Raw genomic sequence first — 12,732 nt, forward strand, 5'->3', positions numbered from 1 at the left:
AATATTTCCATTGCTTTGCAGTCTGTGGATTCTATTTCAGGCAACATTACTTCTTTCAGGAAAGTGAACTTCTGCAAGCATTGAACTTGGTTGTAACTTACTTCTGGCACCACAGCAAGAGCCACTTGCTTGCTGTAAATGAGCCTTGCCACACTCTAGAACTGCAGCAGACTCTGTTGGCTTGCCAAGTTTTATTTAATGATAGAAGGTATTTGAAAATGACTACCTACCTCACTCCTGCAACATTGAGACTCTCATCTCTGTGGGGGCAGGTTCTAAGCTGTTGTAACTAGTGCAGCTACTTCAGTTTTCTGCATCTCAAAGCTGCAGAAAAAAAAAATGTGACAGATGCTGCAGTATTATGTCCATTTAAGTTATGTCTAGCACCATTTCTACAAAGAGCTGCTCTTTCCTTATACTTACTTCTCAGTCAGAGAGACACAGAGTATACTGAACATCAGGGTCCCAGTGCCTTGGGATTTATTTTGGTATATCCAGAGCACCCCACATCTGAACGTGCCACCCAGGGAACAGATGTATGCTACAGATCAGATCTCAGCAGGCTACAAGGCAAAGCCATAGAAGCTGTATTTGTTTGCCATGATATCGAAAAGAAATGTTTTGGGGAAGAAGGCAAGACTAGGGTTACATGAAGGGCAAGTTCCAAGTCTGAGATCCAGAATGCACATTACAGGGAAGCAGCAACCAGGAGTACAGCTAGTTTATTCCTCTAGAAAATCCGTGAAAGATGGGTGTAATCTGTAAAAAATGGGGTATTAAACCAACTGCTTTCTTTGTATCGATTCAACTGCAGTAGTACCACTCCATCACAGTCTGAACCCTTCGTCTGCCATCTGCAAGTGGGACCTCAAGATGGCCAAGTAGCTAATTTTAGGAGAATAAGCTTGCTAGAGGATACTTTCCAACCTGTGTTGTTGCCAGTCACCTTCCTAGAATTACGTTACCTTTTCCTGATTTCCCGTGCTGGTTTTGTCTTCCAAGTCCATTCCCATTCTTTTCCCATTGCAGTACTCAAGACTAACCAGTATTTCACATCCCACCCTCCTGCTTTATCATTTTTCCAGTTTTAAGTTTACTCTTCTGCACAGCCTCCAGCTTGCCTTTATTTATGTCAATAGTAATTTCCATAACAAAGACAAAGATGAGCGGGGAAAAACACCTGGACTGGGAGACAGAAGAATGGATCGCTGGATAGATACAGAGACTGCAAAGGGGCAGAATCCAACAAGTTAAATCACCTGGGAAAAAAAGGAAGGAGTTTCCTCTGTGCACCATCAAGCCCCACCCTGGAACTTCTCATAAACTAAATAAAACACAGTGAACTATTCAAAAGGCAAATGTTTATTAGGTACATTGAACTTTAAAAAACTTTCAAAGAATTATGCAAGAAATATATTTAAATATAACAGGTGTTATTGCAATTGTGCTACATTACAAAATCACTTTTCTACTGTCAGCACAATTTGAAGACCTTAATGTTATATGCAAGATAACATTACATTGACTCTGGCACACAGTAAGTGGTCTGCACTTTTTTTGTTCAAATGTCATTTGTGCTGCACCAGGTTGTTCTTGAAGACAAGATCAGCTCTTCACAGAACTATGCCTTTTATGTTTCAGTAAATAAAGGAACTGGCAAGGAGTAACATGAACTGCTGTTTTCCTCAGCAAAAAAAAAGGAAAATCAAAACATGATTTCAGGTGAAGATAAAATATCGTAAGAATAACAGTTCAGGAGGTAAATTCTCTTTCCATGACCAAGTAGCTCCTATTAATCTGACTCCAAATTGCTACAGGTGCACCAAAAGGAGAATGCCTCATAGGTCCAGCACTTACAAAGATGAAATTAGCAATAGTACATTACATTCAAGTCTCTTGATTTGTTTATTGCCATGCTGCACCATATTATTGCTTCATATTACATATATTGAACAAGAGGTTCATGACTGGCAAATCGGAGCATTCAGAAATATCACAGAGGCTACTGACTAAAACAAGAGCCTGCGTATGTTAAGGGCAGGAAGTCGAAGATTAAAATCCTTTGTCACTGAGGAGTGCTGGAAACAAAAAAAATGGAAAACCCACTGGATTTCCTTACATTACATCTGCCACAGAACTGTAATAATGGAAGCATTCTAGGCACATTCTAAACAAGAGGTTTAACTATCCTAGTTAATGAATGACAAGATTCGTTTCTCTTAGAAGGACATCAACCATCTGGACAGTAAGACCGATCCTAATAAACTGGGAGAAGTAATCTAAGATCTTTGTCTCAATAGATAAAAATATAGGTGAATTCAAGGCACAGGTATTTTCAAAATTAACACACATTATTTTCTTTGGAACTAATAATACAAAGGAAGCCATAATTACATTATCAACATGCCATACACAGAAGCTTTTATGTGCATTACTTATAACAGCACTATCAGAAAACGATCATGAAATTATTCACACACACATATGTGCACACATAAACATATGAGCATAGACTGGAGCACTACAGTAAAAAAAAAATAAATGTTCCTGTAAATGGAGTCCTTAGACAGTAATGTTACCAGGGCTATATACTTTGAGTAACATGAACTTAAGTGTAACATTAGTTATGGAATACAGCGGAGACAAGGCCCGCGGGCAGAGCGCGTGTGATTCACACAGCTGGTTTGGGGATGGTTAGGAGGCTGCTCACCTTTCTGTGGCAACGCTCACAGAGCTGACAATCATCATACACTGACAGTGAGATCCATTTTCAGTAATGCCACCTCAAATAATTCAACGCTGAGGAAACTTGTGTGCTAGACATTTAAAAAAAAAAAACCAACCCAGACATCACTGCTTGGCCTCCAACCAGATGGCAAATTTCTGCTTAAAAATCTCATCTTATAGACTGCTTTTCTGGATATGTGTCACTCACATTTTTTAACCAGGCACAACCACCCGTTTCATTTGTACTTTCTTGTGCGCACAAGACTACGTTCGGATGAAAACATTCATTTTGCTTCACAGTGATCAAGTCTTGTGAGTTTCTTAATACTCTTGAATTGGCTTTTGCCATTTTTAGTGGTGGAGAAAAACCCCACATTTACTTACTTAGATGGGCAATTAGGAAAAATGAACCTTTGGCTTTCTTGAACATTGCCACTAGAAGACCATGACCATATATATATATCTTTATTGCTCCAACTGAGTTTAGTGAGTTGACAAAACGTGAAATATTTTTACCCTCTCAGTTTCAGCATCTGGAATTGCAAACTTATAAGCAGCCAGAGTACCTTGGTTTCAGCAAGTGCAGCCAAACCCCCAAACACCTCCCCTCCTGCCATCTCTCACCCCACCCCAATAAGTTTTTCTCATTTCTCTCCTTGGAGCTGGACAAATTTCACAGCTCTGCCTACCCACTAAGAGTGACAGCTCCAGCACACCACCAGGCCTTGGGCAGGAGGGAAACCTGAAGTCACAGGGAGCGGGACTGCTTGTTTTGTCCTGGCAGCTCAAATAAAACAAAAGCAGGAAAAATTGAGTAATTATCAAAGATAATATGGTGAACTCAACTATTTTGAAGAAGTAGCAGGAGCAGTCCACAGTATCCTTGCTCTGAAGCATAAGTGACCAAAGCTTCCTCAGAACCTCTGTCAAGGTGAGCACCCCTTCTTCATGCATCATCAGCCTATCTCTCAAACTTGCAGTGTTAATAATACTGTTTAAAAAGCTTGGAGTACATTATGGTAAGAATCCATATCAACATAATCTGCATTAAAGATATCTGTGCTTCAGAGAGTAGAAACAAAAGCAATCTTTGATGGGAACTGCATTGGTTCCAATTAAAATAATAAAAAATAACAGTGCGACTCTGGACCCTTGGTGCTAGAGTGGAAAGCACAGTGTCTAATCCTCACAATGCACACCAGGCATGTAGTATAAAATGAATCATCTGATGGTACAAATGGAAGAGATTCCACAAATTATACCTACCTTAAGCTCTATCAAGAAGTGAGCCTACAGGTAAAACTAAATGATTACCAGGCACTGTTACATGCTTGATGGCTGTAAAATGAGGGAATGCATGCTGTATATAAAAGTGGCAGGCTAGAGGCTGCACTATAATGCAGTACTAAAATTATCTATTCAGAACCTTCTAGAAGCCAGGCTGCAAGGAAGCATCAACTTTCTTTTCAATTAACATCACGTTGCTGAAAACAGGAAGTAACTCATCATGGACATCAATATGGAAAAGGAAAATATTTACTCTCATTTCTTTTAAAGAGTGAAATACTTAAAAGGCAATTTTCTGTTTAGTGGAACGAAATATTAGACAACTCTTAGAATTTAGTTTTTAGAAGTGACTTTGGAGATACTTGAGCCCTCTTCCCATGCATGGTTAGACTGAAGTTACGTATTTGTGCAGGTGTCTAATTTAGAGCTACCAAACCTATTACCATTAATAATTTTCTCTCCTAGCTGAGACAAAAAAACCCTCAAAACCAAAACCAAACACCAGGTTGCTACTCAAGCCCATAAACTGCAAGCAGCTAGATATGCCTAACAGTGAGAGTTTAAATTAATCTATGCCCAAGTGAAATGCATCGGAGAACAGGTGGCTCAGGAATGCAACATCCAAATAATGCATCCTTCTAGAAAAATGGTACATTGTCATTAAACCAAAGTTGAATTGTTCTTTCCTAGTACATCTACAAGTAATTGTTAGAGCAGGCCGTAAGTGCAAATTATTTAGAGTTAACAAGCAAAAAAAAACCCCATTCACTGCTTGTTTTAAGGAAATCATTGCATCAGTAGCTGCCGTTTTAGCAATGCTCCACACATGTAACTGTTCAGCGTTGAATACAGGTTCGAGAACTACAAGCAGAAGTTTTCTTTTACATTTCTGCATTTACTGGTTCATTAAACACTGTCATTTTCAAAATAATAGGTAACAATACATAAATTGTTAGGATAAGACAACTAAACTATAAAATGAATCTTCAAAATCACAGAAAGCAGTATCGTTATTTACAGATTAGTGCAGTATTATAAACACAGATTAAAAGATACCTATATATAAACAACATTGTTCTACACCTACAGAGTAAAGTGTGTTTAAAAACAGTTTAGCATGACAATCAACATTACAAGTCTTAATGCAAACAAGATGGAAATCAAAGGAAAGGAGAATATTTCTCAAATTGCATCTGTAATGAAGTGCTCCTATCATTTTTTACATTTTCATTTACAACGATGGCACAAATTATATACAGTGTTTGTATGTAGTATCAGTTACTGGGCAATTACCATTGCTATCAACAGACCTTATACACAGGTGCTGAAATTACCTTTCCAAAGTAACACTTGGTGAGTAGAAAATACAAGAAACTTGGAAAAGGATTAATTTATCTGATTAATTTGTCTTACATTACAGAGGGACTTGCTTTTTAGGGCAATCTGAGCATACATGCTCTGGGACTAACTTCCTAATTACATCACTGATACGTAGAGATTTGTATTTTTATCAGTATTCTTAACATATACAAAGCAGTGTTTGGTATTCAGCCAGAAACTGAAATTTGCATCTTTTCCTGAGGTTACAAGTTAATGCATCAAAGTGCAGCTCCCAGTGCTCTTTAAAAGTGATGACCACATGTTACTGAAAATGATGACTCCCAGTTTGGCATAGCTTCACTGAGGGTCAGAATTTCCATCTCATGAAGAAATACTCTGCGAAAACAGATAAAGAAAGTCCAGTGGAACAAACGACGTTCCAGAGATGGTGCTTGTTTTCACCCTCCTGAGCAAGCACGGAGACCAGAACCCCGAGGCCAGAGCTGTCTCTGCAGGGACCTTATTTTTTTTCCTGCCCTGGCACTGACCAACTTCCCGCCTGGCTACTGTCCTCAGAATTCCTTTGAAAGGCAGTTCCTGAGGTTTTTGGTGATTAACTGGAAATTGGTACACAGACAATCCTATTAATTTTCCCACTCTCAAGTGCTATTTCAGTTCTTATGAACTTGTGTCTCAACTATGTAACTGTATACTGGAAATAGAGACCTAGTACAAAAATCTAGGAAAGGCTTAAAAAAAAAAAAAAAAAAAAAAAAAGGGGTCAAAAATACAGGCGCTTCCTAGGCTTGAAAATTATCCAAAACATGTTATGTGGGAGCTACCTCGTATGGCTGCATGGACAGGTCCACAGATAGTTTTCTGATGACAGGAGGGACCTTTCCAGAACTTCTTTATCTATGGCCAAGCAGCTTATACAGTAGTTTAACTGTGCTAGAGTAAGTGATTGTCTGAAGAAAGGCGAAGAAACATTTGGCAGGTACTCTGCCATCTCTGCAGATGAGATATCCAAAAGATCAATTTAGAAATTGTAGGGTGCAGCCCAAGTCCCTACCTTTATCATCAGGTAATTTATAATGCAATTCAGAAAAGTGGGAGAATCCAGAGTTCATTATCTTTTATTCCTTGAGTAGTTCAGAGATACTTGCAGTGAGCAAAAAGTGAACCCAGTCACTTTCATACTTCAGCCATACCATTCAAGTGAAAAACTGGGATTCAAAATTTGCTTTAGAGAGGCATGCCTACACCCCAGTGTTCACTAGTTTACCATGTCATGTAGCACTGTACTTCTCATGAACATTTAGCAACACTATGTATAAGGTCCATAGTGTTAAGGTACACAGTGGTTCCCACAGCGTGTTGCAGTGGCTCACTAAACAACCAATATCTCCTTCAGAAAAAAGAATTCCTCTAATATTCTAATATTTTTCCTGTGTAGCTGATTTGGTTTGTGTTTTGTTTGTTGGTTTTTTTTTGTTTGTTTTGGTTTTTTTTTAATTCCAAACCATGTATAATTTGACATAAAATCTACTTGGGTTATGGTAAGTGATCTGCTTGTAAGAATATTGTGCATATGAATTATAATTATATAAGCTTTTTTAAATTGTAGGTAAATTATCCTAGATGATTCTTTGGAATTTACTTGCCTATGTATTTTTCCAGTTAGCAGAACCTGAAACACCTTGCAGATATTGCTTCTTAGGACACAGGCACAAATGCTTGAGAAGGCACTTTCCCCAAAAAGCTTCCAAGATTTTAATTACTAATCACATATAGGACAAACTTTCTGAACACTAGTACAAGGTACTATTACTGCTCCCGTATCAGAGCCCACAGCAGATACAGCTGAACTCTGGTTACTGGATAGATTTGTAGACTTGGTTTGTAAGTTAAATTAACCCTTTTTCTAAAGGCACCGGATATAATTTTCATATGACACTTAGGCAGGGAAAAGGCATTTTCCCACTTCAGGAATCTTTAAAAAGCCCGTCTTGCGGCAGACCACTGGATTCATTCATGCCATCATCTTCTTTTTTCAAGAAAAAAATTACAGTTTAAAGCCTTTTTCATTATATCTATGAATCGTCACGCAGCCGTGATACGATACTGGCCTGGGCATGGCTGCTACTCCTGTGATAATGCCCGTTGCAGGGTCATAACAAAGAATAGTGTCTGTGGCTTCACCGTTTTCTCGTCTTCCACCAAGGATATAGATTTTTCCATTACACACAGACATGCCACAGTTCTCCTGTTTCAAGATACACAAAGGAATACATGATTATTTAAAAAACAGGACCTCAATTCCTGCGTGTCTACCCCGGTGCAGAAGGACAGCATTGTGACTACCCTTTGTAAACAGAGTGGCCTATACTATTCCCTCCTGAAACGGCCAATGCAGAAAGCACAATTAGTGGGGAAAGCAGCATCACAATCCTACAGAAAAGATTATTTCAGGTCTAAGCCCTCACTACACATAGCTCAGACAAGGGATATAACAATGGAATACAGCTGAACACTGTACTTACCATTTAAACATCTGAGACAAGGAAAGGAAGAGAGAACAAAGGTTTTCAGAAGAGGGACCACAGTAGGTACTATTAATGCAAAAAATGGGAACAAGGAGAAGCACCTTAGAGGAGTAGCAGATAATGAAGAGGGATGTAAAAAGGTGAGAGGAAAAAACCCATGACTAATAAAAGAGTGCGTCAGAAAAAGACAGCGCTATGTCTTACTTGAAACAAAGAGAGGTGTGATTTTATTTCTTTCTTAAAAGCAGGCATGGAAAAAATATTCAGTTAAATAGAGGACACAGATCAAAACAGAGAAATGGAGGGAAGGCCAAGAAAAAGAACAAATGTCTGTTAAGGTAGATACCGTAGAGTATGTGACTGATGTTTTAAAAACATCGGAAAAATTTTTTACTTTACTACAGAGGGGGACACATTGAAATTCTGCTCAATGTCCCATACGTGGAAGTGATGCAGCTCTCACTGCTTAAGTCAGACACTTTTTGTGCTACACAGTGGTTTTTTTTTTTTTCCCCACACTGTAAAAACAGACTTCAGTATTGTTATATTGAAAAGCTTTAATCAATTCTAAGGAAATTATTATCTTCAGTCTAAATTAAAGCATGCAGCAGAACTTGTTCAGAGATCAATTTCTATACAATTAAAGCATCATCTATTATATTGTTACTCCATTTTCCAACAGTAACTGCCCTCAAACAGAAAGTCTGGACTGGCTAACAGCAACACTCAGCTGAAAAGCTACTGGTTTAGAAACTTCCTCTTCTGTAAGGTTTTGAATTATATAGATGAAATAAATCAAGAATGGAATCAGAGATGAAATTTAAATAGGGCTAAGTGTACCCTCATTTCATGCCAAGATATTAACGTAAAAAAAAAAAAACAAAACACCTTTCAGATGTCTACAGGACTTCTCATGTTAATTACCTGTCTGCTGAATGTGTTCTGTACATGCATCCAGTAGTCCTCAGCCGGATCATAGCAGTAGATTGCTTTGGTAAGCCCACCAGCAACATAGATCAGATTGTTTAAGGACACAGCCGTAATACATCTTTTTGCGATAGGAATAGTTGCACGGAGCAACCACGAATTAGTATCAGGATCATAAGACTGAACCTGAAAATAAATACATGCATTTCAGATTAAAAGCCTAATTGAAATAACCTGGCACACCTACACAGGTTATACAAGAAGAGCCAAAACAACAATATCTGGTGAGCAGTATCTCACCAAGAAAATGAAGTCAATATAAATACAGATTCATAAATTGTCTATGTCTGCACTATATTCAACATTACTTTCCTAACAGGTTTAAGAATACACAGAGCCTGTGAAACCACTGACAGTGTCCATGGGAAAGACCACAGGAACAGTGTTTGAGTCAATGTTTTCTACTCTGTATTTTTCCTGTTATAGTAATTCCACCCTCCATTCAGCAAAAAAGTTAAACCAGATCTCAGTATGATCTGTTTTTTAACCAGCAACACTGTTTCCACTGGATAGAAGATGCAATCAAATACAAGTAACTGACCTTGTCAGAACATGTGTTGTCATCAGGACCACCCCCGATCACAAACAGTTTGCCAACACAGCTGGTGACGGCTGGAGAGCTCACAGCTTCTTTCAGGGGAGCCACCTCTGTCCATCGATTAGAAAACGAATCGTAACACTCCACACTGCTGAGGCGGTTTTGCCCATCATATCCTCCAACAACATAGACCTATGCAAAGTGGGAAAAACTATCATCATTTCCTTTTTAGAGTGGTTATTACATTTAAATATGAAATTACAGGTGCAAGAATCCTAATTTGCTAGGTTTGTAAAGGGATATTTTCCCCATATTTTTAATTTATACGCAGGAAGAGAAGGATATGGTCTAAAAATAATAGGTAGAGCTTTCCTGGAGAGTTCCATTCAGTCACATGTGGAATGACACTGCAAACACACGTCCAAAGCATAGTATTATTAATACTGAGAAACTTCCTATCTGAACGGCAGTTGTTAAAAAAGGCACTCCTCTGCATTTCTCTTTTTACAGATTACATTCAGCAACAGCAAAAATCCATCCGAATTTACCTTTGTTTTTCTGTTTTGCTTTTTTCCTACTTGTTTACAAAAGTATTTCTTCCTCTCAGTTTGTAAACTTCTCTTTAATTCTTGCCTCCCTCATATTTAACAAGCAGAGCTCATTATTATTTTTGTCTATCTTCTTCCCTCTGCTCCAGCTGCAAGTCTCATCTCTAAGAAGTCCAAGGGATACTACAGGCGTATCTTCCCTAACCTTCATCAATCAAGTCCCCATGGGCAGTTGATCCCAACTACTGATTTTACGTTAATGCCTTCAAAATACAGCAAAACCTCCCATTTCCCCACAGCATATATATGGTTAATTTCAATATAAAACATTAATTAAAAGAGCACAGAGCTGGCATTCAGAGCAGCACCAGTTTCTGTTAAGAACTGCAGAAATTGTTAAACTTTTGACAGCACTTTTGAAGCACAGGCAAATCCAGATGCTCCTTTGCTTCCCACAGAATTGCTTCTTGCAGATAAGACACTTCAATGATAAAAAAAAATATGCAAAAAAAGCCCCACAACTGAGAGGTAACATGATTTTTATTTCTCTACTGTTTTCCTACAGACAGCAAGCATCCCCACTACACAAAAACCTATAAATATACTTCTCTTACTTTACCAAGAAGAACAGCCATTTTATGACGCCATCTGCCTTTATTTAAGGAGGCAACTCTGATCCAAATGTTAAGTTGAGAGTTATAAATCCAAACATCCCGGCTATTGATTCTTCCACCTTTAAAAACAAAAATATGCCAATCTGAATAAATTTATTATTGAATGAGAAATGTTAATAATTAACATGCTCCTCTGCAGTGGGCAATAAAAACCTTATAGGCTTTTTAGGTGAAATAAAGATCTATCTATATTTATACATAAGAATGAGGAAGTCAGTTTTAGTGGATTTCAAACACAACTACATACAGTAAGTTATTTTACTGAGGTATGTCTTTCCCAGTAACATGCTGAGATGACATTCAATTATTTCTCTAGATTGCAGTGCATTGTAATGGCTTTTGCCCATGCTCCTCAGATTTCATTTAGCGTCACTACCTGGATGAGACACTCAAAATCTTAACTGTTTACAGGCCTCATGGCACATCCCTAACACTAGCTGTTCCTCCATTTGGGTCAAGTATCCATCTCCTTTGTTTTACATTTTGCTCAAATGACATAGGTACTATACATCTGAGGAGACAATTTCTTTGGTTAAACTAACACATGGGGCTTGGTGTCTAAATCATCAGCTGTACCCTACAATTTACCCTTGCTAAAAGACTGTATGAGAGGTGTTTAAAAACCTGTAGCTATTGCTCATTTCACTATAAAAGGCTCGTATAAATGGATCCCCAACTCAGGTGCCAAAAGGAATTGTTTCCATTTTACACTCCCATGATGAGAAGCTTTAACTGTTTTTCTTTTGGAGTCTAGGCAGCCATATGATAGAAGCAAGTCACCAGCAGCGTACCAGCGCTGCGCTGCTCCTAGGCAACTGGTGGTTTTACCCAGCACACAGCACATTTTGTAGCAGAGAAAATGCTGCTGGAAAAAACACTGCTTGGGACTTTTTGCTTGTAATTTTTCCAACTGTTGCTGCAAGCAGGTCACTAATAAATTTTAAAGCAGCGTACATAACGAGCATAAGCAAGTCTCTTTAAATACAATTGATATCTTGGATTCAGCTGTAAAAAACTGCTGATCAATACTAAACAAAAATCCCAGAAAACACTTTTGTCCACAGTAAGATTGGTTTGGAACTGGTGTTCACCATTTACATCAGAAAGCAACTTTCAGTTGAGCTGGAAGTTCACAGGTCAAAGATCTGTCACACTGCTTTATATAAAACAAACAAAAAACCCCGACCAGCAAAGAAAATAAAGAAGTCTTAAATTTTTTAGGATTATTCACCTGAAACAAGGATATCATTCCGCAGAGCACACACTGCATACTCAGACTTGGTAAACTCTGGAAGTTTAGCCAGCGACTTCCACTCTCCTGTTACAGGATCGTAGCACTCAGTGTATGGCAAATTAAACCCTCCAACTCGTTCACAGCCTCCAACAACAACTATCACCTCAGAATAACCAGTTGATCTAAAAAAGTGAACACAGAAAACTAAGGTGTAGAAGGTATTTATTAGTACATGGAGGCCAAACAATATTGTCTTCAAATCTGTGTTAAAATCAGAAAATTTGCTACTTAAAATATACAGCAAAGGAAAAAAAGAAGAAAGTCATCGAGCAAAGTTAGAGGTTTTCACTGTTTCCAGCCATCTCATTACACAGCAGGTTGCCACACCAACAGGTGTTCTGCTCTGTGTAAGGGGTGGAGTTGCACTGCACAATATTCCATGTAAAATCAAATAATTAAAAAATACAGAAAGCCCTTACTCTAATAAGAGTTTTGCTTTGACTATGTATGTAGAGGTATCAAACAGTTCAAGCAAGACCCGAGACAATGATATGAGCAATCTGTTTCACAATGTAACCGGTCCCCATGTTGTCCCCCAATTTTTCAAAATTCATAGTACTTTACATTGCTTAAATATTTAAAAAGTTTTAAATCTTTTAGGTTATTCGCTGAAAAAAAAAAAAAAAAAAAAAGCTGAAAGCATACAGTCACCAGAATAAGGGGAAAGAAAGAGACATTAGAGCCAATGCACAGTCAAAAAAGTGAGAAACAAGTGTAGTGATAGAAGGAAATATTAAGGAATGCTGAAGGAAAAATTAAAGACTAAAACAAAAATGAAAACTCAGTGTGAAAAAATTAAGCATTAGACAGT

General features: G+C 38.0%; 1 protein-coding gene across 9 annotated transcripts in view; it reads right to left on the reverse strand.

The window, feature by feature from the left end:
- Positions 1-1,344: 1,344 nt before the first annotated feature.
- KLHL24 (kelch like family member 24) overlaps positions 1,345-12,732 on the reverse strand; it is an 81,754-nt gene continuing 70,366 nt past the window's right edge. For 8 of the 9 annotated variants that reach the window (XM_033001646.2, XM_033001642.2, XM_033001647.2 and 5 more), the window contains 5 exons: positions 11,859-12,043; positions 10,568-10,686; positions 9,409-9,597; positions 8,805-8,993; positions 1,345-7,600 (listed from right to left, as the gene is read on the reverse strand). In XM_033001646.2, the coding sequence (XP_032857537.1) occupies positions 7,400-7,600; positions 8,805-8,993; positions 9,409-9,597; positions 10,568-10,686; positions 11,859-12,043 (883 nt within the window). In that variant the 3' untranslated portion in view covers positions 1,345-7,399. Of the gene's footprint in view, positions 7,601-7,877; positions 7,889-8,804; positions 8,994-9,408; positions 9,598-10,567; positions 10,687-11,858; positions 12,044-12,732 lie in introns of all 9 variants that reach the window. The other variant, XM_042795555.1, reaches the window with a different exon arrangement.

The sequence above is a fragment of the Tyto alba genome, unplaced genomic scaffold (assembly GCF_018691265.1).
Source record: "Tyto alba isolate M040663 unplaced genomic scaffold, T.alba_DEE_v4.0 Super-Scaffold_10, whole genome shotgun sequence".
NCBI lineage: Eukaryota > Metazoa > Chordata > Aves > Strigiformes > Tytonidae > Tyto > Tyto alba.